General features: G+C 36.7%; 1 protein-coding gene across 2 annotated transcripts; it reads right to left on the reverse strand.

Moving 5' to 3' along the window:
* Positions 1-4,376: 4,376 nt before the first annotated feature.
* LOC120632335 (hemicentin-2-like) lies at positions 4,377-22,859 on the reverse strand. 2 transcript variants are annotated; one of them, XM_039902182.1, is made up of 13 exons: positions 22,658-22,859; positions 21,094-21,220; positions 19,653-19,849; positions 16,261-16,371; positions 15,215-15,415; positions 14,333-14,496; positions 13,033-13,186; positions 11,471-11,601; positions 10,734-10,893; positions 9,103-9,441; positions 8,090-8,365; positions 6,710-6,886; positions 4,377-6,009 (listed from the first exon to the last, which is right to left on the reverse strand). In XM_039902182.1, exons 1-13 carry the CDS (start codon positions 22,743-22,745, stop codon positions 5,840-5,842), a joined length of 2,295 nt encoding a protein of 764 aa, XP_039758116.1. In that variant the 5' UTR covers positions 22,746-22,859; the 3' UTR covers positions 4,377-5,839. The 2 variants fall into 2 exon arrangements, with proteins under 2 accessions (XP_039758116.1, XP_039758118.1); XM_039902184.1 differs by having other exon boundaries at positions 5,975-6,009; positions 6,706-6,886.
* Between the last annotated feature and the right edge of the window lie 5,067 nt (positions 22,860-27,926).

The following is a 27,926-nucleotide window of genomic DNA, read 5'->3' on the forward strand; positions in this document are numbered from 1 at the left end:
TTCTACCGAGAAGAAGTCGGCAAGAAACTCAGCAGTTTCATTCAGCAGAATAAATGTAAAAACCACATAGAAGCAAGCAATCCGACTGTCTGTGTGCACGTTATGACTATAACATTAATTTGCTTATAAATACTGGTAATTAATTTAAATTCATTTTCCTTAACATCGCGTAGTGCATTAATGTACTTAGGTAAAGTAATTAATATGTTGACAATGGTAAAGTGGACACAACAAAGCTTGCATAGAGTCAAACACATTTATTTGTTTACTAGCGGTTGCCCGTGACTTCGTTTATCCCATTACGATTTAGGTTTAATCTGTAATGTAATGTGGTGTTAGGATGACGCAGGCTAAGATGGTATCGGGCTGTTAGGGTTATATTAAATAAAGACCTCTGAAAGGTTTCTTCGCGACATCGTCCCGAAACGCTAAATCGCTTAGCGGCTGGTCTTTTTCGGTATTGTGGTAACTAGCGACAGCCGAAGACTCCTTACAGACAATATTATCATCATCATATCGACCCATTACCGGTCCACTACATACAATATGCTAAGACCTAATACATAATGGTTTGGAGATCATCATCACCATATCAACCGATAGACGTCCACTGCTGGACATAGGTCTTTTGTAGGGAGGTCCAAATTACACGGTTCTGTGCCGCTTGGATCCAGCGGCTACCTGCGTCGCGCTTAATGTCGTCTGTCCACCTCGTTGGGGGTCGACCAACGCTGCGCTTACCAGTTCGGGGCTGCCATTCCAGCACCTTGGGATCCCAATCGTCCATCCTTTCTCCGAACTATGTGCCCGGCCCATTGCCACTTCAGCTTCGCGACTCGTTCGGTAACTCTGGTTCTTCTACGAATCTCCACATTTCTGATTTGATCGCGTAGAGATACTGTATATAATGAAATAATTACTATAAATACATTCAATACAATTAGGATATACCTAAAAGTGAGACAAGAATTATGTTTTTTTTTGTGATGAAACAAGTTGTATAACATTTATATTTTTTCCACACTGCGATTATAACCAGTTTTGTTGCTTGGGTTTTTTGCGTGCACTTTTTATTTTCAAGTTCTGCGTGTTTCCTTCTACTTTAATTATAGCTTGATTCATTGTATCATATTTTATGTTACGATAAACGGAATATGAAATAACGTGAAACGCCAAAACCTAAACGCGCTCGGACATGACGATTGATGATCTCTCTGGCGCAGAGGAAAACGCTGTATGTTTTTAAATATTCACAACGTCGCGGTTGTTTTTTTCAAACTTGGTTTCCTTAATGTTTTTTTGAATGGTAAAATTCAAAAACAAAGGAATAGGTAATTTAAAAAACAATGTAAATTTGAAAAGCTCGAACTTTCATCGTCATATCAACTCATTGCCGGCCCACTTCAGAGCACGGCACGGTGGATACATACCTATTTCACGAAAGGTTTGCGACGGGCGTAATTCTTGCAATCTTTGCTTTCAAACGTCACAAAACACAAACAAAAAAAAAAGTGACGTTCAACATTGTGTTCACATTGTAATATAATTCAAATTTTAGTCCATTGAACACTCTTAATACAGCACAACTTACAGCGCTAAACTAGACAATTAATCGGAGACAAAAACTAAGTGACAACGATGTCCAGTGAGAATAAGATCAATCCACGTTGGATAGAAGCAGGCGTTACTTAGCGAAAATCCATGATAAAGATATATTATGACTTTACAATGAATAATTGTTAAGACACTTACTTAACAATTATTCATTGTAAAGTCAACATCTCCTGAGGATGTTTCGGTTTCGGAGCGAAACGTGCGTAGAGGGTACATTGCCGAAGATCTGTTTGGTGTGGAGTACAAGGATTGGAGAAATTATAAATTACACAATGCAGATTCTCCTGCTTTTCGCAGACTATAGCAAATTAAGCTTATTTTCATAAAATATCAATCCACGTACTGAGGGAACTGAATCGCGCAGTTTTTTTGTTCAGTGCGAGCAAGCTCTTATAATGAAACAATCAATGTTCGATAGTTACTTTATATTTAATTTATTAAATTACATTGCATCTTTAAATCTTTAACATCTTATTTCACAAAAGTTTATTTCTTTATATTCAATATTGTTCTGCACGGATAAAAAAATTCTTAAAGGTATTTTTAGTTGTCAAGGGGTACAATTTTATGAATGCCTAATAACTGGTCACAATTTAAGAGTATAAATATTATATTATGACAATATTTAACAGCTAGTTAATTCTTAGGCCGGTAAATTACGGTCCATTGTGAAGGAATCTGTTTCTGAAGGTTTTTAACATTAATGAATGAGATTAGATCATTTTTCTGTGTTATACCATAAAATTTACATGAAATACACTTTTATTGCAGAACACAGAAAAAAATAACACAAATAAAAATACAATAGAGCACGTTAGACAATAACCATATGGCTGTTTGGCGATCTCTTCTAGGCAACGCCGTTAAAAATATAATAAGCTATACATGCAGGGTAGTTGATGAATTGTATATTCACTTTTAGCTACAAAACTAAATTTGCTTCACAAAAGGTTCCGTTTATTCTTGATCGCACATTACAGAAATTGGTGTGTAAATTTTTTTTTTTTTAAATTTCGTTACGGATGACGTATCAAAATTTTAGTTCAGACGTCATAAGGATGCATTTTGTAAAAATGGCTCATCAGCAACACTTGTGATAGATGTTATAATTTTCATGTGAAGAGTATTATGAAGGTATATTTTTAATTTGAATTTCAGAATGCTCATTTAATTACATATTTCAGTTATACATATACATACATATACTTACAAAAACACATACAGATATATATAAATATAAATATATTATGTATATGTTTTCCTCTTAGCTGGTATTCGATAAATCACATGATGTACAAAATTAATCCTTAAAACTGAAATTGTTAATTTGGATATACAGCCATAATAACATAAAAAAATATACCCAATCAGGGTATATATTATTTTTTTTTTATACAAAAATATAATATTATAGCATTATATGTATGTATGATTTCAAGTTATACTTATATAAGTAAATAAATTGACAGACAAATAGAAACAGCAAAAAATCCTATACGCTTTTTTAATATACGGTACGAAACTCCAAAAATGTGTGCATCCAATTAATTTTGTAATGTGCGAACATCTGTCTCTAATACCTTCAGAAAAAATAGTTTACATTGAATTTTTGTTTTAAATATTCACAGCACTGTATTTATTTATTGTTTTGAATCAAAAAGTAATAGGGCATTTTTTTCGGGTTATTTTCCATACACGTAGAATTTTATAGTGACTCCATAGGGCGTCTTGTCGTGCAGGGCAAGGTGGAGGGCACTAGAGGTCGAGGAAGGTCACCCATGCGATGGACCGATCAGATTAAATCTGCTGTGGGTGGCCCTTTGCACGAGTGCACCAGGCTTTCGGCCAGCCGAGAGAAGTGGCGGATGCTCGTGGGGCGTGTGACATCTGCCCTCAAAGACGCTTCATGATGACCACGACCACTCTGCCAAGAGTGTAACGACAAAGAAGAAGAAGAAGAATTTTATATTAGTTCAACTCTTAACTTTAGCACAGCAGTATACCTTAGTTAATATAATATTTGTCACTTTTTATTATTAAAAGGTTCATTGAAACCCACCTAAGTTTCCTTTTTCTTCAATAGTCCAAATATATCATCTTTTTAATTATATTCTTGTGGTATCATCGTATAAAACGTCTTTTTTCGTTAGCCAATTTCGGTATTATTATTAATATTAAATAAAAACTACATTGGTTGATTGACACTCATACTTTGCACACAACGACATTTAACTGAAAACAAAGACAGACACAAATAAACGTGAACGGAACTGCGAACGTGAGCCCTTAGTGTGACTGTGTGAGATCAGTACGATCGACCTTTTCGAGTATCGAAACACTAGTCCATTATACCAGTAAGCAAAATATAGTGTATCAACTACTTTAGGCTGCTTATCATTAAGAAGCGTAAGGTCGAGTATCTGGGCCACGTTCTGAGACATGAGCGATACCAGCTGCTCCGGCTCATAATGATGGGCAAAGTAGAGGGCAAACGACGTGTTGGAAGGAGGAAGATGTCGTGGTTGCGCAACATCCGTGAATGGACCAATATTGAAAGCGTGGAAGTATTGTTTCGCTTGGCGCAAGACCGCGAGAAGTTCGCTGAGCTGACGTCCAACCTCCAGTAGTGGAGAGGCACAAAAAGAGAGAGAGAGAGAGAACTAATTGTACTCTCTTGATTGTATTTATATCTTTGTAACTACTTTTTGTTTCTTTGGTGTACAATAAAAGTGTATTCATTCATTCATTCATACTTTAGGAGCCTTAGTACAAGATTTGTTCTCTCGCAATCGAGGTGTCGTTTTCGAGTATGGAAATACTTGAACATCGAAGTAAAATGGATTCTATTTAAGCACAAATTTGCCAACAATTCTTTAGCTACGACTTTGCATAGAACGTTTGTAAAAATCAGAAGTACAGGATTTGAGACTCTATGAGTGCCATTAGGTCCTATTTAATTTGACGATACAAAGTTTTATATGCGTTAACGACTCTTTGATTGTGAGCGAGCAAGTCTTGCACTATAAGGCTATACTGATTGAGAGTACCGGCTCGCAAGTACAACCGGCTCGGTCTACCGCGGCTGTGAGCAAGGGAGACCCCGAACTACTTCGAATCGCAACATGTTATTTATTTGTTTCCCTGTCGGGCGGCCAAGTTGACTCACTATGCACCATTTGCATTTATGATTTTTCCCTAAAGTAACACTGTTTTAGTACCCGAAATCTATAAGATTAGTTTTAATCGAATAACGAGTATTTAAAGACAGCGATTATTTAAAGTACAGATTGTTGTTTGACAAATATCCGCTACTTTATATTTGTTGACAAATACCAGTAGTAATGAGTAATTAAATAACAGTCCGTATGACTATTTTACCTTGGCGCTTTTTATTGCAGTACTCGAAATCTTTGACGTTCACGACGTGACGCCGACGTGCTAAGGGTGCACAGTTCACAAATTAACAAATCCAGTTTGCGTGCATTCGTGAAACGAGTGTGAAAATGTCGTCATGTGCAAAGGTTTGTAATGGTTCAATACTCCGAGGTAGTCTGGCCAAAATAATCACATTTTCTCTCACACTTAAATCTTCGATTTTTTCCGATGATTCCATTCATGTTACACGTCTTACAAACTCATGAGTTATTTCCAGCAGACATGACGTTAAAAACGAGATAGAAGGAAGCAAGTCAACTGCTGGGGTGAAACTACAGTTCCTTAATCTATCTTTTACATATCCTAGCTGTCATAGCCAAGATCGCACTTCTAGGAACTCCTATGGTCTTGAGTAATGACATCTTCACAACATCTTGGCAGCCGCTATATAGCCAATGGTGTGCATGACTAATAATTCTTAGTCATTGATTGAACCACTAAAGCTTTACTAAATGGAGAAGTCTTGGGTTTGTTTAGGAAAGAATATGGTGATCTGGAAAGGGCCATTGAAAGCAGCCATCCAGGGCGTTTAAGGGATGTCCTACTTTTGTACTTTCAGCACATCTTGCCATCAAACTTCAGCTACTTTTACTATTTTCACATCCGTTTGGCCCTTGCTTAAGGAAAAGCATGATTATCTGACAGTAATCGGCCATTTTCTACACAGACGCTAAAGCGGTAGACTCGGACCTAACCACGAGCATAAGTCTCGGTGGGAAGGTATTGAGACTTGTACCTACGATAGACTGCAGAGACGCTTCGCTACGAGAAATGTCCTCAGACATATCGTTCATACAGCACTCTCTCTATGAAGAGTGAGGGTTACGTCAGGGGGTGGTGGGTCCCATTCCCAGAGGCGCGGCTTGCGACGTCGGTCTATGGTGGGCCCAGTTTCTCCCGAGCCATCCGAGTACCCGCTACTGCATGAACGTAGGCTGCATGATGCGTGAACTTTATGCTCTGTGAAAAAAATATCAATAGTTCTGAAGTGTGTAGTCATACTTTATAGGTCACTTTATGTTTTGGTTATTGCCTTGTGGTTCTTGGTAAATGTCAAGCATTAAAAATGTGTAAAAGGTGTTTATCTAAGAAAATATGACTAGAAAATACGCATTTTGTAATATCTAGCGAAAGATTAAGGTGGTCTTGGTGCCAATGGATGCCCGCAATGGATGTGGTGATCAATCTTTCCTTGTCCTTAACGTTCAAGCTTCCTTCCACCGTGCGACCAATCACAAGGCTCTTTCTTAAGCGGGCTCTTGTAATTGGCCGAAAACAGCAAGCGAGCTTGAATTCCGCTACGGGCGCAAGTTGGACAGTCTGAAGGTCTGTGTTCAAAGTTGAGATGCTAATAGGATGAGGATACTGATAATGAAGCGGGGGTAAATAAAAGGCTTTTTAATTTTTATCCATTTATTTACAGTCGAACCACAGAGTAAAGACAGTTATACAGAAGTACGACGCCGTCTAGACAGAGACAGAGATGTATGTGAAAGGCGGCAAGGAAAGAGGCGTTATTGGTCTCAGTCCTATACACTGTGGCACCGAACTGACCATATGGCGATCAAAGGCGTCAAACCACTGTATCTCTTCTTTATACTGTGGTAGAACTGACCAGTAACGATATGGGATGATGGCACACGCATGCAGTATTACCTACCTCCTATATTATCAAGATATTCTCGCGCGACCTCATCAAGCTGCAGAACCTGTATGACGGGTGCAGGCTTTGACCGGACGCGGCGAGCGACGCGTATTACCAGAACTGAAGATAGGACGAAAACTGCCAGTAATACTACAACTCCGATGGATATACCCACGTCTTTTCCGAGTAGAACTGAAAGAAATGATTAAAAATTCAACATCAACAACACAACAACATTTATATACAGGGACATTTGGAAACAGGTTATGAGACACCATTGATTAAGTTCGTGACATGACCAGTTTTGATTTCAGTATACAGCGTGGTAAAATATTTTTTCATCGAGTTCCTCATAAATTAAAAGTTGCGTCTTTATTTACGCGTTCTCATATAAACTTCGAAGAAACATATTAGAAACCTAAAAAACCTAAAAATAAACCAAAGTAACGAGTAATGTGTACAAACCTGTATCGTATTTTTTATTTTATCTCAAAATTTTAACAAGAAAAATATACTTTTTCTTAAGAGTAGTTAACTCTTAAGAAAAAGTTGTCATTTTTTCTGCCGGGAAAAACTGAATCAAAAGGGAAAGCGGACAAAGTAATTAGAATATGGTAAATAATAAAAGAACTAAATCCATTATTAATAGTTAAAGTTCTCTCTACCACATTACACTAAGGTTTATTGCCTCATCCGGTGACAATACGGCTGGCTCATTTTTTTGCGGAAAGATTCAGCCTGGCTGTTCGGCGCGGAAATGCAGCCATCATTCTTGGCACTGTTTGGCGAGAGCATGACCTTAAGGTTACAGTAATTAGTTAAGGTTATAAGCTTGCTGTGGCTTGCCTTCTTTGTTCAGTTAAGGCGTAAAGGAAGGACAAACAAACAAACAAACGCACTTTCGCATTTATAATATTAGTAAGGATATCCAAGAAACTATATCACTCTATGCATTAGACAGTCTAAATCATTAAGCATCTTCAAAAGTCGTTTAAAAGAATATTATTTATCTACGGAGTCATAAGCTTATATATTTGCTCTGTATATATTTATATATATATATATATATATATGTATCTATATATATATATATGTATTTATATATATATATATTTATGCATATATATTTATATTGTATGTATTTATTATTAGTATTTGTATTAGCTATTTGTGTATTATTGTTGATGTAGTTTATGTTATGACATATTTTTAAAATTTCCCGTTTCCTTAATCATTTTCTTCTTTCAATAAGGTTTGTCTGGAGGAGATAGCTTAAAGCGATAAGACCGCCTTTGCGCATTTTTATTTTTCTAGTTTTAATGCTTTCTAAATACGTTATCTTTATCCCTTAATTGTGTGCAATAAAGAATTTATCTATCTATCTATATTACTTACATTTCCACCACGGCACAGCAGCAGAATTTAACAATATATCTGTAGGTCTTAACAGGAGTGAGCCGGAGCAACCGTATCTGTTACAGGCAGAAGCGCCAACTTCGTCTTCCGCTCGTAAGTTTCCAAGGGGTCCTCTCACCAGCCACGGGACGCCTTCTCCTTGGGCTAAAGCCTGGCTCATCCCATATCCCATGGATCCTCGTCTTTCTAGCATCAATGAAGCATTTGATGTTGACATTCGCCAAACCGAGACTTCGTAGTACGTTGCGTTTTCAACTGCAAATATTCGAGTATTATAGCTAAGTTAGCTGACAATTCGACGTTCCGGTACGATGTCGTGTAGAAACCGATTACCGCATGCATGGGTTTCATATAATTGCCACACAACACAACTTTTAATAGTGTAGCTAGTTTTAGGGTTCCGTACCGAATGCGTAAAACGGGACTATATTATTAAAAATAAAAAATTCAAATTTCAGGCCTAGTTTATAAGCACTTTTTAAACGTCAAGTATATTGGATTGTAGAGAATCTACCAACGGTTAGGAAACCAGACTCCAATGTCCGTTTGTCTGTCACCAGGCTGTATCTCAACGAAACGTGATAGTCAGATATTTACACAGACGATGTAATTTTTCCGTCGCACTTAAAATAATTACTTAATAATAAAATAAAATAAATATTTAAGGGGGCTTTTACACAAACGTGTAAAAGCCCCCTGTTTGTACAGCAAACGTGATTTTTTTTGTTCGATTTTGATCGATATTGTTAACGGCAACATTCCTGACGCTTGAAATATTTACAGAATATGAAGTTATATTATTCAATTTAAAAATAAGTAATTAAATTAAAATAAATTTAATATTTCAGGCATTCCATTCAACAAACGTACGTTGTGATTTCAATGACATTATGTCACGGAAATCGTGCGCTAATCCGACTTGCATTAAACTGTTTTTTTTTACTAGGGAAACAGAATTACATGGAAGAGTGATAGTTACGGCAAGTGTTTACCTGGAATACATCTCATTTGAAATTCCTCGTATTCATACGCAAGGTCGCATTGCTGCGGCTGCGGGGGCCTCAATAGCTCAAAGCTGAAAGTCCTTCTACAGGGCTTCTCTTGAGACGCGATACCGTTTCCGGCTTCACAACTGGTATCTAGGCTCCTTGATAGTGTCCCGGTAATTTGCGTGAGTGGTAGGATTGCCGAACCAGTGGTAAGATGCTGTACGTCCTCATCTGTAGGTTGGATGTGCCAAAAAAAGGTATCTGGCGGTGGTAACGCTTTCACGTTACATTTCAAGGTTTCTTTCACCATAGTAATGCCGTGGTCAATACATTCTGGTGGATCTGTAAAAAAAAAATCTTTATCAGATATTAGAAAACTATAATAATCAATATGAAATTCTAAACGACAAGGCTGCTTGGAAGTAAATGTTAAACTGTAAAATGATGTTGAAAAAGAGCGATCTGCTGAGTTTCTCGCTGGAATCTGCTTTCCGAACCGGTGGTAGAGTCACTACAAACAGACTGACTTGTTTGAAAAGTACTTATAAACTGGGCCTACTTGAAATAAATGAATATTTCTTTGAATTTAATTCATACGGCAATATTTTTTATTCATACCCTTTATTTGTACTCCACATAAAGTTCAGAAAAAAAAAAGACCGACTATTTAAGTACGTAGAAGGAGACAAAACAACCAGCAACGTTAGGATTAGGAAAACTAAAAAGAAAACGATAAGGAATAAATCTCATAACTACGGCCTTCTCATCCTGAGGGGAGAACCGTGCCTTGTAATGGGCTGATAAGGATGATATGGTTTTACTTTGACTTTGAATATTAGTTAATAAAATATCATTGTTTCACTGCCACGTGCGAAAGCAGGAACTGGTTCCGTTTTTTTTTTTTTTACAAATAACATGTAAGAGCTTCGCTCATATGCCCTAATGTGACTTATATACCTACCTACCTGCCCTATTTTAGCACTAAATATGCGTGCACAGTGGGAACATGTAAGGGCACCGTCAATGTAGTTTTAGGCAATATTGGAGGATAGCCTTGCTTTAAGATAGTCACGATAAACATCCAGATAGTTTTCCTTTTAGTCTTAGAAGTTTCTGGTTCCCTTATATTTTGCAATAAAGAATTTAATAATAATAATAATACTATTCCACATGACGATAATCTGGAGAAAGCTGAAAAGGAAAAAGTGTCTAAATACTTGGACCTTACTTACGAGACTACCGCCATGTGGAATGTTGAGTCGACCGTTATTGATCCGACCATTTCAGTCAATGGTCTTCTCGCAAAAAGCTTTGACCAACATCTTAAGAAGCTTTCGCTTCGTTGTTAGATCAAGGGTTGGATACAGAAGGCAGTAATCCTTGAAACGGCGCGTATTGTTTCCTCACTCTGGAGCCCTGACCGCCGGTTGCTTGGGCATTCAAAAGCCCCGCAAGCGGAGGGTGAAAGTTTTTTTTTTTTTTATAAATTTTTAATAGTGTTTTTTTTAATTTATTTTTAAGCATTGTTAATAATTTAAATATAAAAAAGAATAAGAATAAATGATAGAGAATTATAAAAAAATAATAATAAAATGATTTCTACTTGCTTTAAGATTGTATATTTATGTACTTACAAAATACATCTATATTGATGGATTCAGCTCTCGTTTCTCCCACGCTGTTGCGAGCTGCGCAGGAGTATCGTCCAGCGTGTCTCCGCGTCGCTTCCTCAACCAGCAGGGTTTGCGAGAAAATTTGGCTGCCCCACAAACTGTGCGGCCTTATTTCTATATCCTGGAATTGTGATACACATTTTTAGTCATAATGCTATCATCATTTGCCGATTGGCGCAGTGGGCAGTGACCCTGATTTCTGAGTCCAAGGCTGTAGGTTCGAATCTCACTACTGGAAAATAATAATAATAATAATAAATAAATATACTACGACAATACACACATCGCCATCTAGCCCCAAAGTAAGCGTAGCTTGTGTTATGGGTACTAAGATGACTGATAAATATTTTTATGAATAAATACTTTTAATATACAGATAAACACCCAGACACTGGAAAACACTTATTTACCGATCCTGCTTTCTGAGTCAAAGGCCGTGGGTTCGATTCCCACAACTGGAAAATGTTTGTGTGATGAACAGGAATGTTTTTCAGTGTCTGGGTGTTTGTATGTATTTTATAAGTATTTATGTATATTATTCATAAAAAAAAATATTCATCAGTAATCTCAGCACCCATAACACAAGCTACGCTTACAATGGGGCTAGATGGCGATGTGTTTATTGTCTAGTATTTAATGGGTTGTTATGGTTATGATGTAAAGATAAAGATGTACCTATTGAAGAAAAAGTTCCTTACATTAAAATACCATGTAAACTTTTCAACTGGCGGGTTGGCTTTCACTTCGCACTCCAGGTGCAAACTATCCAACTCTACCACTTCGTTCAGTCTTCCATCTCCTAATTTGGATAATTCTACTATTGGACTATCTGGAATATAAAAAAAAACTTTTATTTCGTATGTCATGAGAATGAATCTAAATTTGCTATAATCCGCGAAAAGTAGGAGAATCTAAATAGGGTAATTTATTATGTCTTCAATCCTTATACTACTCATGCAATCAAAGTCGGCAATGTACCCTCCATGCACGGTTCGCTACGACACCGGAGATGTTGACTTTACAATTAATAATTGTTGTCATTTATTTCGACCGACTTGGATGATAAATTGTGAGTAAAAAACTAGTATTAGTTAACCTGAAAGAAACAGTATCTATAAAACACTTCTGGCAGTACCGACTAGAAAGCAAATGGTTTAATTGGCAGTACGTGTGCCATACAACAATGGCACATGTACTGCCAATTAAACCTGCCAGCCAGTGCCTTCACGAGGCCGCTTGAACTGACTCGAACCCTGCGCACTAAGGATGTACACCGTTTTCGCATGATTGCGTAGAAACAATCTATTTGCGCCCTAATTTTTTATGTCTTCAATCTATATATATATTGAAGACATTAAAAATTTAAATGGTTTTTATTTTATAGTAATTATTGGTGAGTTCACCATCACACGGTGAGTTCACCTTCAGGCAAATAATTACAATTTACAATAAAATAATCATCGCCTATAAACATGAATGAATGAATGAATGAATACACCTTTATTGTTCACCACAGAGAAAATTTACAGAGATACAAATACAACAGCACAATAAGGTAGAACGTACAATTTGGCGGAGGGATGGAGTAAGAAGATTGGAAAATTTACAATTGGCATGCCAGGAGCACGACCTGCAACATGCCACCCTGTGCCCATCAATTTGAGGCGTAGGTGTCAAAGTCTCGTGGGCCTGTAATTACACCGGCAACCACGCCGCTCAGACCTGAACACAGCATTGAAACAATACTGTTTAGCTGCATAAATAAATACAGCGGTAGTACTTCCCCGGACGAGCTCTCACAAAAAGCTCTTATGGTAAAGGTTTTACGTAAGGTTTTTAATTGTTTACCGGTATCACGCCACGGTATTTATATTTATGAATTAGTCTAATAAAGAACTGAACAAAAGTTGGCGTTACTTTGCAAAATTCAACAATTAGCCGGTCATTCTAAAGGCAACATCTCCTGAGGATGCTTCGGTGTCGGTGCGAAACTTGCTCATAGAAACGTACACATTGCAGAAAATTTGTTAGGGATTTAGTAAAAAGTTTGAAAAATTTTGTCATTACACCGTACAGATTCTGCTGCTTTTTTAGGAGTAGCTACAGCAGAATCAGCTTAGTGTTAATGGTATGCTATGGTAATTATTCATGCCACTCTTATTATTCTGCTGTATATTCACCTATTTTAGATTTTATCATCTTTCCTCTCATTCGTTCGAGCTTAGAGTGAGTTACTTTAAAGAGTGGATTGAAAACTCACAGGTAACATTAAGAATGATGACGTCAGCCTTTGAGTCTCGGCCAGGCTCCATGGCAGTGTTTGTTGCGACGCACGCCAGCGTCGCGCCATTGTCGGTCACGGCGGGGGTCAGCTCCAAGAACGACTGTGCTTTGCGGGTCGCATTGTCCCAGCTCTGAAAGTAAATTATAATTGAACATGTTATTTTGAAAAGTCATTTTTCAGATATTTATACTGCCGTACCCTCCAACAGTTAGCCTGTAACCGTCTTAGTTATCTTACTACTCATAACCAGGAGATATTGCAAGGGATGACTTGTAGTGGAATAAAAAAAAATTGAAAAATACACCTGTTAAAAATACATAAATCGTCGTAACAGTAATGTGTCTAATGTCTACTATTCGCAAATAAAAATAAACAAAAATAAATATTGTTATCCTACATCAAGTGTAAACGGTGCGGCGATATTACGTCTATTGCGGTCGATTTATGGAGCGAAAACAAGTAATTGAAATTAGTACCCACTGGATTTGCATATTATCACTAGTAAATTGCTTATCACTAGTGTTGTAAGCTTTAAATATTTTTAATATTGCTTAGAGCTATTGTAGATCGGATAGATTAAATGGGCTATTCGACGATGAAAAAATCACTTTGTATATCATCATCAGTATCAAAACAGGTCATGGGTTGTCGGAATGAGAAGGGTTTTGGCCGTAGTCCAAGGCATATACCTATAGCACCGAAAAGGAAGAGACGCTATGGGAAGTGATAGGAGATATGCAGTAAAATGTGGGTAGCATTTTGCTGCATATCTTTGTTAAGCAATTATTATCTATCGCCACTTCTGTTTAATTAATGACCACTACAGGGCACAGTTCTCCTCGAACAATGAGAAGGGGTTCAGGCCGTAGACCACCACGCTGGCCCAGCGCGGATTCGCGGACTCCACGCACCTTTAAGAACATTATGTAGTACTCTCAGGCATGCAGGTTTCCTCACGATGTTTTCCTTCACAGCAAGTCGTATTTTAATTACATAAAAGTCACATAAATTAGAAAAGTTAGAGGTGCGTGCTGTCAAAGTGAAGTCGAGCTTCTACCCACTAGGGTATCACAGCTTTATATGATAATTTTTTGAATATAGAATGTAGTTATACCCGACCTATGGTTGTGGTAACGGTGAGTGAAACTTTCATTCAGTCAGAGTTTATGTTCTACACCTTTAAAAATAGAACTAGTAAAACTTGTTGTAATTTTCGATAAATAAAAAGAAATAAAAGATACTCTTTCTAAGCCAATTTTAGAGAATCAGGTATTACCTGATTGCTGTGTTGCGTAAGATGACGGTGGTCCAGCCACCAGGTCAGCTCGGGTTGGGGGTAGGAACCGCGCGCTACACACTGTACAATAGCTGGTCTACCAGCGCTAAGTGCATCTTCAAAGGTCCCGCGAACCCAATTAATTGTTACGTTGTAGGCGGATACTGAAAAAAAAATAAGAATCATCTAAGAAACTTTCGCGTTTTTTTTTCCTTTTGGCTTTACACAGATTAGCCTATATCAGGTGATCTTGCGCTTCTATAGTATTGGCGATGCTGTCATGGCATTGTCATGGCATGGCATGGCATTTGGCATGTGATCTGCCTTGATGCTGCATCGCTAATCCCTCGAGTCTGCAAGTACCAGGGGCATATAAACAAAGTGGAGTTAAGAGTTCAGCTTGCGAATTTATAGCGTATGAACAGTTAATGATTTGTAGGAAATAAATCATTATCAACTCGTTACCGGCCCACTACAGGGCACGGGTCTCCTCTCAGAATGAGAAGGGTTCAGGCCAGGGCTTCCCAATCAGGACGCCTTGTGCGGCGTTTTGTGTAGCAGTGGCCCAGTTGGTCACACTCTCACACACTCTGAAAAATTGTGTGGAGATCACCAATCAAAGCAATCCCATTTTATTTTCTCTTGTTTATTTTCTATGTTAAACAGTTTGTTCAAATCGCCGCGCGGACTTCTCTAACTTGTAAGTGCGTAGCTGGCTTAATAAGGTTGGGAACCCCTGGTTTAGGCCATAGTCCACCACGCCTTTGAGACCGTTATGGAGAACTCTCAGGTTTTATAGTGAAAATAGTCTAATTTTTTTAAAGAAAGAGAGTTGTGTTAAGGTTACAAGATATAGCTCTTAAGCAATTTTATCACACTCACAAAAGAGTTTAATTTTCAAAGTAGCTATTACAGGCGGTGTGAGAGGTGTATTGGTTGCTCTACAAGACAACGACTCTGCGTTGGCCCGAGTGAGAGGTAGATATAGTTCGTTCTCTTTCACGCCAGGAATGTCACTAGCGCCATCTGAAGCGTCAACCAGCTCATCGCCGGAATACCAGCTGATACGAGGTGGAGGTCGACCTGGAAATAGAAACGATTAATCTAAAACACATCATCATCGTAATAATCGTTTATTAACTACCTGTTCCCGTATCGTCTTCGTTCTCGTTTCTAAATTGTATGGTACCCTCAAGGATGCAAACTATTTTTAAGCCAACTTCACCAGGATAAGTTATGCGGTCTTTGCATGAGTAACAAATGTATTTTTTTTAAATCCCAGCATCAAAAGAAGAAGAAGAAGTCTTTATTGCACACACAAAATATAGAAAGCTAGGAACAGCTTTTTCGGTAGGTTCAAATATTATCCATCCATTACCAGGATGCAAATTATATCAAGATCGGTTCAAAGGTTGAGTCGAACATAGGTAACAAACAAACAAAGAAAAAGACCAACTTTCCCAGTTAGTTAAATTTGTTTCCTGATTTCTCACGTAAGAAAATGTATAATAAAGGTAGTATTTTAAGCGTGAATACTATATTTTCTGTCTACGTAAATTGTGTTTGTGAAAACTTTTAATCGGATTTAATTTGCAATTTATCTTTGCTGTTATACTTTATGTTATTAGCCTCAAGTTTTCTTTGTACACAAAAAAAAAACGTTTGTAATCACGGACTTCGTAAGTCGCTACAGAATAAAATGTGTTTTTTACGTACTTATATTCGTTACCTAAATATTTTATAAAAACAATTAAAAATTAAGAATTAGCAACCGGATTGTATTTAAAGTTTAAAGATCTCAAAATAAATAATTGTGAAACTGTGGTTACTTTTACAAATAGAGGGATTTAGAGAATTCAACGTATGGTCGCTGGTCCGTAGTCAACCCAAATAAGTTACACAGGGTCAGGGAGTGCATACACATTTACCTCCAATAACTAAGCAGCTAAGAAGCAAAGTGTCGCCTTCGTGGTATGGTCCTATCTTTTCCTCAACTTTATTCCCAATCTCATCGAGAAAGAACGGTTGACTTGGTAGAACTGAAAAAGAATTATTTTTTAAACATTAAAAACTATTCTTTATCATGTGTGAAAATAGGACGTCAAAGACCTTTCGCTGTGATTCTTTAAAGCTACTTAAGCTAGTATTGTTGTTTATTGTTTATTGTTATTAGGTACAGAAAACAGGTAATAACTAAAAGTAGATCTAAATATAAGTAATAACAAGTAAATAAATATTATTATTAGAGAGTCACTTATCGGACGACGGAGAGTGTACGTGATTAAATCAGAAATGTCACGCGTCACGAAGCTGAGGTTGCGCGGCAAATAGACCACGAGGTGCGACAGAGGTTGAGGTCCCAAGGTGCTGGAATGGCGACCTCGCAAACGGTAAACGCATCGGCAGTCGGCCCCCCAACGAGGTAAAACATGTTTACCGTGCGAAATTGGTAAAAACGTGTTTCGATTTCGAAGGTGATGCAATTCTTTAAGTGCTATTAAAAATAAATTTCTTTAAAAAGTTCAATTTCCATTTCTACCTACGAAGCCATTAATAAAATGCTGTGTAAAATCAACTTAATTCCCCAGATATCATCAACAGGAATGGTATTGTAAAAATAGCGTATTATGTTTGAACCAGTATGTAAATGTTTAAAGGCAGTAAAAGCTTTTATACAGCAAATATTTTTGATATCGAAGATAGAAATAACAAAGCGGATATACAAGAATATGTTTATTTTGCATAGGAACTTTAAGAGGAATTGATATACCAAAATACAACGTGTAGATGGAATCTATATAAAACGTGTAAATGAAAATCGAAAAATTACTTCACAGGTTTACAGGTAGTTAGGAGCGACATTATTTACTGTCTTTTTGAGTGAACCAGAATCCCAGAAATTAGACATAAGAACAATGTATAATAAAATCAGACACAGTCTTGACGTCACGTGGAATAGCGTTGTCATAAGTAAATAATTGGAATGTTTTGATTAGTTTGTATTGAAAAATAAATAAGCTTTTTTTGATCTTATATTTTAACAGGGTGATTCCTTATGGAATATACTTATTCACCCTTCAACAGTTTTTCGTAATTCGTTTACACGTTGTATATTGGCATTTCGTACTATTTATGTGTGTTTTGAAAACCCCAACAACTGTATTATACAACTCCAGAGTATATTATAATAATAACAAGAAAGTTTTTCTTATTTATAGTAATTATGGACGGACCAAGCCATGATGTTCATGTAAGTTCGCAGGGCATGCAAGGAACACGCCCTGCAACGTGTCGCCATAAATTCCATAAATTCGAGGCGTAAGGGTTAGCTTCGTGTGCCTATAGTTACACCGGCAACCACGCTTTTCAAATCGGGACACAGTATTGCAAAAATGCTGATATGTGCAAAAATAAACATGGTGGTAGTACTTCCCCGGACGAGCTCTGCCACAGAAGCTTTACTACTATTCTCGCTTCATACGTGTCCGTGAAATTTCTACTAAGTAACGATTGAAACCTTGCAGTTAGAGGTTAGAAAGGTAAGGAAGGAACTAAATTGAATATTTAGTTTGAGCACGTTCTTACAAATATATCTTGTTGAATACCGATAGATATGCAACCTTGCGATTTCCTTCCCTTAGGAAATCACCCAATGAATGATGTATCTACTTATTTGTACTCGGTTTGAACACAAGTAAAAGTTAGGACGTGAAAGAGGTAAAGTAAATAGAGTGGATAGCAAAATGCGATCTTATTACTCCGTATCGATCTCTGCCAGGTTTGAGACAACATGAACGAGAATAAAAAGATGCTGTTGAATTTTAAATATATAATACGTGGCTTAATGATACCTGTAGCAGTGTCAGGAAAGTATGACTCTGATTGAAGTAGCTAGAAGTACCTTTACCAGAATGAAGAAAGTACTCTGCAACCGCAGACCTACTCTTAAGATCCCTTAGCGCATTCAACTCCTTTGTTTTTACATCTGGCCCATACTGCTATACGGATTCGCATCCAGAGTCGCATCCATAGGTTTGGACTTTCAGACGCATGTTGTCCATTAGTTGGACTCGAAAAGTACCCACGGAGGAAGTTCTGCGACGCGTCAATCAACGTAGCGGACCTTTGCACACCATCAAGCTCAGGAAAGTTGTATATCTGGGACACTTGCTAAGGCACGAGAGATATGAGCTCCTTCAACTTATTATGACGGGAAAAGTTGCAGGAAGAAGAGGCGTTGGTCGTAGAAAATGTCCTAGCTTCGTAACATCAGAGAGTGGACTGGAATAGCGAGTGCAGCAGAATTATTTCGCCTCGTGAAAAATAGACAAGAATCTGTCAACCAACCTTCGCTAGTCGGAGAGGCACTAGAAAAAGAAGAATTTTAAACTAGTGAGGGGTGAGATTTTCAACGAACGATTTCGAACAATAAATCATATGATATCCAATTCGGCCTAGATATCTCACTTTAAAGATTCCGTGCTGTGTACCCTACGGCTTCCCCACTAGTCGGTGCAAGGGGAATTATCACATGTTGAATAAATACCAGAGCGTACCAGAATTTTCAATTTAATTTATGTTTAACTTAATGCATTTCGCAGGAAATCTACTTACATATACTTACATTACGTATTAGGCATCCAAGCTACCAAGGATTCAAATAATCTAAAATTGTTAACATGATTATAGGTTTACATTGCATACTATAACTGGGTAATTTTGCTGTTATTACATTTGAATTGCAAATCGTAGTTGGATTTTCTTAATTGCACTTTGTAGCTTTATTATAATTTAGCATTTGCATGCGACTTTGTCCGACTTTTTTTCGGTGTTCCGACAAGTCTGTTTTCTAGTTTCAAGAAGGTCTGTTGTGCCGACCCCACATAAAGGGTGGGATGAGGGCATAGTACCTAAGATTTCCGCAGCATTGCCACTTTGAATGGCCAAACTATTTCTTTTGCCGAGGTAAGGAACTGCCAGAATCTAGGATCACCGATACTCGACTCGACAACTCTTTTTGACAATTCTTCAAACCTCGAGACCCTGGTCCTAAACTCTGCTCCAAAAGGCAACCGTTCAAATATTTTGAATAAAATGAAATAAATAAACTATTATAATAAACACCTCGCCATCTAGCCCCAAAATACGCGATATTTTTATACATATAAACACTGAGACAGAAAAACATTCACCAAACAAACATTTTGCAGTTCTGGGAATCGAATCCACGGACGACTCAGAAAGCAAGAACGCTGCCCACTGGGCCAATCGGTCGTCAAACCAACAACACAATAAATTACTAGTATAGAAATAATCTTACCAATAACAGTTAAGTTGACGCCAACGTTTCTAGTGGGTGCGAGACGGTAATCCACCCGACAATGGTACAAAGCTTGGTCGTCGCCCCTCAGGTTTGTCACCGTCAGGACAGTGGGCTGTCTCTGCAGATCAGCTAGAAGTCGCCCGCTCGTATTGTAAGACGCGCTTGACCATTCACTTGATATCCTAGCGTCATAACTGTGAACCAAAGGTTGACTTTATTAATACACTAGCGTTCTTTGGTCCGCGTTTATAACGGTTATTGACAAATCCTGTGGAAATCGTTAGCTTTACTGGGATAAAAAGTAGTTACTTTACTCTCCGTTCTTTCAACTAACGGTATGCCAAATATCAAGTTGATTCGATGATTGATTGCTTACTAAGAGCGTATGTTAAGGACAAACAAACAAACACTTACATACAATATAAGTAAGGATAAGGATTATCTTCAGTCTATTGAGATGGTAAGTATGCAAAAATTTGTTTAAAAAACAGAATATTATAAATATTTTATCTATAACATTCTTTTCAGCGAAAAAAAGATATGTAATTCGTAACCATATTATGATATTACTGACTAACTGCAAACGATTTTGCCAAACTTTCGCAAAAGACAAATAATCCTAAACCTCCTAACCTCTGTATTAAGGTTTAAGTAGGTACTTATTATTCTTTAGAATTTTGGGAAATAAAATAATACTATATGCAATATACTCTCTACTTAAGTGGAAATGGATAGGTTATCGAGTGCGTCTTTTTAGACCTATTACTGGTACAAGGTTCTTTTCTCATAGAAGATGCTGCAATGTGAGTTAACGCGCATGAACGGTTATTAATTAGGTATTATTAACATATAATAGAAGTAACAATCGAGACTAGCAGCCTCACGTGCTCACAAAGACATGGGAGAAGACAGTGTAGACAAGTTACTGCGAGAATAAAAGTAACTTGTAGAGTACAGAGTTGAAAAGTTCGGGAACTTCCCAGTACGAGTACTAGTACTGGGAAGTTCTTGAAATTTTCTTAGCAAGTGCAGGGATATCTGTAATACAGCTGATATAATAATTATGATAGCAGATACTAAGCAGAAATTATTCCGAGTTACTTGATACTTACCTGTTGTAATATTTTGGCCTAATGACCCTATATACACGTTATTGCAATAATAAAACTACAGAAATGTATTAATATTGTTGTGAACTTGAAATTAAAATCCGTTCAGTAATTTTCACATTAAAGAGTAACAAACACCCATCATCCTGAAATCCATACATCCTCACAAACTTTCACGTTTATGAGGTAGGATTGTATTTTTGAAATCCCTGCAATGGATAAAAAAATATCAAGGAAGGCCCAGTACAACTCCGGATTAACTTGTCTGCATACTTACTCCGTCTACTCCCGTGTCTTGGTGAGCACATTAAGCCGCAAGTCCTACTCACCTATAAATAGGTACATCGTCTTTGTACCATACTTGAAGCATCAGCTCATCTTTTAGAATGTCAGTAGAAGTATCACAGTATAGTGTAGCGTTGCCACCCTCCAGCGCCTCCTGGGCTATAACTGGCCCTGAAAGTTTCATCATCCGTTATTTCATACAAAATATTATGAATTACTTCCATAAAAGTCTAAGGACATAAATTCTTTAGTTGGGTATTAAGATGGCGATGTACAATAACTGGCCGTGAATATTTCACAATGCGTGTTTTTCATACAAAGTATTATGAAACGTTTAAATATTTTACAAATTTATAGCTGTTGCCCGCGTTCTTCCTTTTTTTATCCTACTACAAGTCAGCCCTTGACTGTAATGGTGGTAAGTGGTGATGCAGTCTAAGATGGTAGCGGGCTAACCTGTTAGAGAGTATGGCAGTCATACCCGTAATTAGTTTTCTACGTGACATCCCACCGGAACACTAAATCTTTGCCGGTAGGGTGTTAACTAGCCACGGCCAAAGGCTCCCACCAGATCAGAGAAAATTCAGCAATTATAAATTTCCAATTTTCCGCTGCCGGGAATCGAACCCGGGACCTTCTGCTCAAATTCACAACCCTCACCGTTGCGCCAGGGTAGTTCGTCTGTTCGTCGAAACACCATTCCGCACCATACCTTGAGTACCTTCAAAGCAAGAGTGAAACATATTCTCTTGATAGCCTAGACCCTGTCATTGTCAAAGTCAAAGTCAAAGTCAAAAATATCTTTATTCAAGTAGGCCCACAGGTGGCACTTTTGATGCGTACATAAGAATTACACGGTAGTGAGATAATGGCGATAACCACATTCGTAAACTTTAAACTAAAGCTACGAGGGTTCCAAACGCGTCCCGGTCTAAGAAGAAGCCCACAACAAACTTAGCCGGGTGTTTTTTTTTTTTTTGTTATCACCATCTCACAAAATCATTTTAAATTATTAGAAGAGCAACCTGGTTAGAGCAATAATTTACACCCAAGCTTTTTTATCGTTTACGTAGTCCTTTATACTATAATAGGACTTTTCTATAAGCTTACGTTTAATACAAACTTTTCTTATATATACAAATTGCTTTCCAACATGCATGGTCGTCACTTATGTAAAAGATATAGTTAAGTAATAAGAGCGGGGCGAGTTACCTTGGCCAACGAATTAGTTTGGCCATCAAAAGGGGCAATGCTGCCAGCATCTTAGGAACTGTGCCTCGCTGCGGTGGTTTCGAGGAAGTTTTAGATTTTATTTAGTTTTAAATAGTTTATTTTAGGTTATATTTATAAAACAATTATTTTAAAGAATAAATAAATATTTATTTGTTAAGTAATAAAATAAAATAGAGTTTTGTTAAAGAACAATATATATTTTTTCCGATATAAGCGTGCAAAAACAACAGAGCTGTAGTGGCAGTGAGCGTGGTAACAGAGCTGTAGCGTAGTGGCATAAGAGAGCGTTATGCCGTTTGCAGTTACCGCATAAGAGCCGACTTACTGCCGAAAATAGTAGGTCATGTTTCAAGCTTATAATGTAGCTTTACTTACCATCGGCACCAGGTATAAAAGCGTAGATAGGTGATGAAATGATCACGAAAGATATAAGCGCCGCGATGACGCGCATTCTATGGTCCATCCATGCTCCTGCGCATCTCTCTCATTTCTCAAAGAAATCTTTTTATGATCTAATGCGGCATTACTATTTTGGCGTCCAGATATCACATGTTGGTTTCTTTAGTTTTTTTTTATGGAGTTTCTGAAACAAACAGAAAAATCCTTATAGCAAATTGTTTAGTTGATACTTACACCTTAACTTATCTAACTGTTGAGAATCATAATCTACTCTATAATAAAAGTAACAAAGCGAAAGAGTTTGTTTTTAGTTTATTTGAACGCGGTTTTTTAAAACATCTTTTTAAATTTGATAATCCATTGATGATCCATTGATAATTATTGAGCAAGGTTATCGTCTATATAGCTAAAATTTAACCCCTAAGGGGTTTAAATCCCCTATTTAACGTAACAGTGTATTTGTATTTAACGAGCTAAACTTACTTGTAACCTTAAATAATACTTTTGAATTTGAAATGTATATTTTGGTTGGGGTAAATTTGTAGAATATCGGAGGTATTAGTGTATAGGAATCTTCTCAGTATTTGTACGCGGTCAGAGTCTCGGAAAGCCCCTAGTAACTTAGAAAAGTTTTACAATATTTTAACCTATAAACCTTGATGCGGATTTTTCTGTCTAAGTTTATAACTTCAAAAATAGATAACAACTTAACAGTGATAGCGTTCTGGGTAGGGGCTCGACTTCACTTTCGGGGGGCCAAGTTCCAATTCCAGCATGCACCGCTCACATTTCTAAGTAATCTTCGTTTTAAGTAATTAAAATATCACATTCTTCAACGTTGCAGGAGTCGAGATTCGAGAGTCCTACATAATGTTCTCAAAGGTGTGTGGAGTCCATCAATTCGCACGGGGTGATGGACTATGGCCATAACCCCTTCTCATTTTGGGAGGAAATCCGTGCTCTGTAGTGGACTGGCAATGGATTGATGTGATGATAAAGGTGAATAAACAACTCCCAGATATTTCCTCATCATAACACCTAATGCAGCTTAGCTGATGAAAACGTTACAAGCTTTTTAAGTTAATAATTCCAAGGGTTTCGTGAATGTTCAGTAAATGACTGAGTACTATTTTAGTATTATAAAGAAACTAGCTGTTGCCCGCGACTTCGTCTGCGTTTGATTTCGTTTTTTTGATATGGCGTTCAATTTAGTTGTTGTTATAAAAAAAAAAAAGTTTTCAGTATCGCTAGGCCTGAGGGGTTTGCTGCTGTCCGCTGAGGAGTTATGTCCTCTATCTCCAACCACATTCAGATCCACACAAAGTTAAACACATAATATAACCTCTATAGTACAAAAATAATTATTTAAATCGGTTATAGATTGTCGGAGTTATGGTGTAAAATCGTCAAACACTTTCATCCCCTCTCCCAAAGTAACCGAGCTTAATGTCGGGATAAAAAGTATACATAAGTTCTTTATTACTTCTAACACTTCCAAGAATATGTGTACAAAGTTTCATGAGGATCGGTTAAGTAGTTTTTGCGTGAAAGCGTAACAAACAAACTTACATTGACATTTATAATATTAGTAGGGATAGGGAAGAAGGGGTAGGAATAGGGATGTGGATAAATGATACTGCATTTAGATCAATACCAAATGTATCTACCTAAATTTATAGTATCAGTACATGGAAACAAAAGTGCGCGCAAATTGTAAGAGCACTGAACTAAGCAAACTTTTAAAGTAAATTTATGCTCCTTGACCTGTCTTTTTAAAGAGAATTTAAAATGAGCTCTACTTATCGATTCCGGTCAATTGTTATGTACCTATAAAATAAAACCCATTAAGAGTTTCTTTCGATTGGCATTAGTTGATTGAATTCGCTTTATAGAAAATATATGTACGTATGCATTGTAACAGCAAATTTCTAATTTATTCATATAAATGAAAGTTACGACTGTAGTTTTTTGTTCACAATCGATATGCATTTAATTGTGATCGCACCTTTTCCTTGCTATTATTAAAGGCCAAATCTAAAAGTCATTCAAATAAGAATAAAATAGTTGTATATGTAAAATAGTTATGAGACAAATCGTCCGAGGTTATTTGTATAAATATTTATACACATAAAATAAATGGCAGCTGTCTGTTAAGGAATGTAGGCTTTTTGGCAAATCCATAACTGTCAGTTATTAAGAATAAAACCTGCTTGATAATTTTTTTTTAGTATGGGTATAGTCATCAGTGGAACGCTAGGTGAAGGTAAATGACCTTAAAGTTATGAGTAGGTAACGAAACAAAAAATCAATATATTCTACTCTCGAAGCGGCCGAGCGAAATTTTTGTATCCCAAACATTGACTTATTATATTACATCCATAATTCCAACTTACATTTTTATCCTATGTAAGTAAGGTTTACGAAATTAGCGGGTTTCGCTTTTGTATGGCACATTTCACGGTCCTATAATTGTTTTCGTACCGCGTGCCATATGCTACGAAGTTTTGTGACGTCATGAGAAATCCAAAGGCATTCACAAAAATATAAAAACATTTTGTGTCAAATGAATGGCCTCATAATTGCTCATTATAATTTGAAGAAGTCAAAATTAGGAAAGAAGCCTCTAGAAGCCTTTATTTTCAATCGATTAAAAAAAAGTCGACTATATGGTTCTCAATTCGACTGTATGTTTTTTTTAAATAATTATGCATTTGATTCTAGATTGGTTTATCGCAGAGAAGAAATTTTGTATTTTATATAGTACGTTAGTTAGAAGTACGTAAAATTAAATTCGAATTTTTTTCTTTACTTTATTGATCAAAATAAGTTTATTTGGTTATGTATTAAACATAACCAAATAAAACAGTCGCTTGCATTACACGTAAGTTAAAAAGTTCACTACTTCGGAACATAATCTATGAAGTACGATTTTGAAGAAAGTTCTTATTCTTCTAATGTTTTTCAGTGTCTGCGTGTTCATCTGGATATTAAACATATTTATGAATATTATTCATAAAAATATTCATCAGTCATTTTAGTATGCATAATGGCGACGCGTGTATTGTCGTAGTATATTTATTTATTTTTATATTTTAAAGGTGTAATTTTTATTTTTATTATATTATTAATTTGATTTGGAAGCTCGAGCTCTTTAGCATACAAACACACAAACGTGTTGAATTTATAACCCCCTTTGTTGTATTCGGTTAAAGTATAAAAAATAAAATGTCGGTGAAAAGTCATAACGAATGAATTGATTGCTTAATATCTTGGTTCTCTTCATGAAGTGGCTTGAAAAAAGAATAATACTCAAGCGATTATAAAAATTCGCAAAATATGAATTTCTGAACCGGCGATTAATCAAACGATGAAACAGTTGGTAGGTAGTCCTATAAGATATCATCAGAAAGCTACCGGGTATTGTAGCAAGCGATTAAAAAGCTACCCGTAGCCTTAGTACAAGATTTGCACGCTCGCAATCGAGAAGTCTTTTTCGCATATCAAACTCTGTATCGCCAACGTAAAATGAACCAAGTTTTACTGAATATAGAGTCTCAAATCCTGGACATCTTATTTTTGTTTTACAATCGTTCTGTCAAAAGGCCGGCCTACAGAGTTGTAGGCAAATTTGAGGTTTACAAAATTTAAAATAAGATCCATTTTTGTTTCGATTTTCAAGTAATTCTATACTCGAAAACGACTCAACGTACTAAGACTACTGTATAAAAGAGTTGCATTTATGATTTATCAGATCGATGAGCACGGTTACAAACAATGGGAAATCGTGACGGGGTCGAGATAATTTCAGTTTCAAGTTTCGCAATCAAAATTGCAATCTTTAAATTGGTATCTGCGCAAACGGGCTCGCGATTTGGAGAGTGACTGCATTGTCTTGGTTTGTGAGTATTTCGAGATAGATTGACTATAACGTGCATCCATAAAACTCAAAATTCATTTATTTCAGGTAGGTTGTCAAAGTCAAGTCTGTCTGTTTTATAGTGTCTCTACAACTATCCAGAATAAGCCAAGCTAAGAGATCTTTAATTGGAAACAAAATGTCCTTAATTTTATAAATTATGAGGTGATAAACCTTCTTTGAATTGTCGCACGGTGCACGGTGTGACAAAAGCTCGTTTAGGAATAATTAGAGGACCGTGAAATGTGCCATATCCAGTGGCGTGCATAGAGGGTATGCACAGGGTATGCATATGATATAAAATGAAGAGAATCTCGATTAAGAGTAATAAATACATAAGGGTAGGCTTTTTATATCTCTTACAAAGCATATCCCTAAGTTTTTTATAACTCGTACTGGAGATTTTTTTTCATTTTATATCATCTGCATACCCTGTGCATACCCTCTATGCACGCCACTGCCCAAATCCATATCCAAAGTAAGTATTAATGCGAAAGTAAATTTGTTACACTATCTGTGCCTTGAAGAAGAAGAAGTAGAAACACTTTATTGCACGTAAACGCACATGAAATGAAACATTAAGGAGTATACAGTAAACAATGTAGACATGCAAAGGCGGCCTTATTGTTGAATATATTGAGTTTTTGATGGAATATTGAACCGGCTATTTTGTACGTTAATACGTTACAGTTACTCGTATGATTTTATCAAATCAATATTAAACGAGTGTTTTATTAAGTAAAACCGAATGATTAGTTTGAAAGCACTAATCTCTGGAACTACCCGTTAAGTTTATTATTTAAGTGTTAACCGAGATGCTTAGATAGTATTAAATAAGTATAAGGTAAGAAGTAGATAAAAAGCAATTCCTCACAAAGCATTTTAAGTAGTTGCATAAGTCTTACCTAAGTTGCGTTTAGAGAATATTCTCTACAATTTAATTTCATTGCGGGAAAATCCATTATTTTTATCATTATAAATTTGAAAGTTAATATCTGTAACCTTTTCATGCTTAAAATACTGAAAAGATTCCGATAAATATTCCCAAAACGCTAGTCTGCATCCTGGTAAAGGACATGGGAGACTGTTTTAGCCTGGAAATACAGACAGACAGTCTTCTTCTTCTTCTGGCCCTTATTCGAAGCAGTGGCGTGCATAGAGGGTATGCAGATGATGGGTAAAACGAAGAAAATCTCCAGTACGAGTTATAAAAAGCCTGCATCATCTGCATGCCCTATGCATACCCTCTATGCACGCCATTGATCCGAAGTTATCAGTAACATATCTTCATATATGCAGACTAGCATTTTTTTAAACCAGCCGCCTGTC

The sequence above is a fragment of the Pararge aegeria genome, chromosome 19, assembly GCF_905163445.1.
Source record: "Pararge aegeria chromosome 19, ilParAegt1.1, whole genome shotgun sequence".
Lineage (NCBI taxonomy): Eukaryota > Metazoa > Arthropoda > Insecta > Lepidoptera > Nymphalidae > Pararge > Pararge aegeria.

Coding starts and splice junctions, on each gene's coding strand:
- LOC120632335 (XM_039902182.1), bottom strand. CDS start 22,745: ATGGACCATAGAATGCGCGTCATCGCGGCGCTTATATCTTTCGTGATC. Junction 16,372..19,652: donor CGTCAACTTAACTGTTATTG/GTAAGATTATTT, acceptor ATTCTTTTTCAG/TTCTACCAAGTCAACCGTTC. Junction 15,416..16,260: donor TAGCTGCTTAGTTATTGGAG/GTAAATGTGTAT, acceptor TTCTATTTCCAG/GTCGACCTCCACCTCGTATC.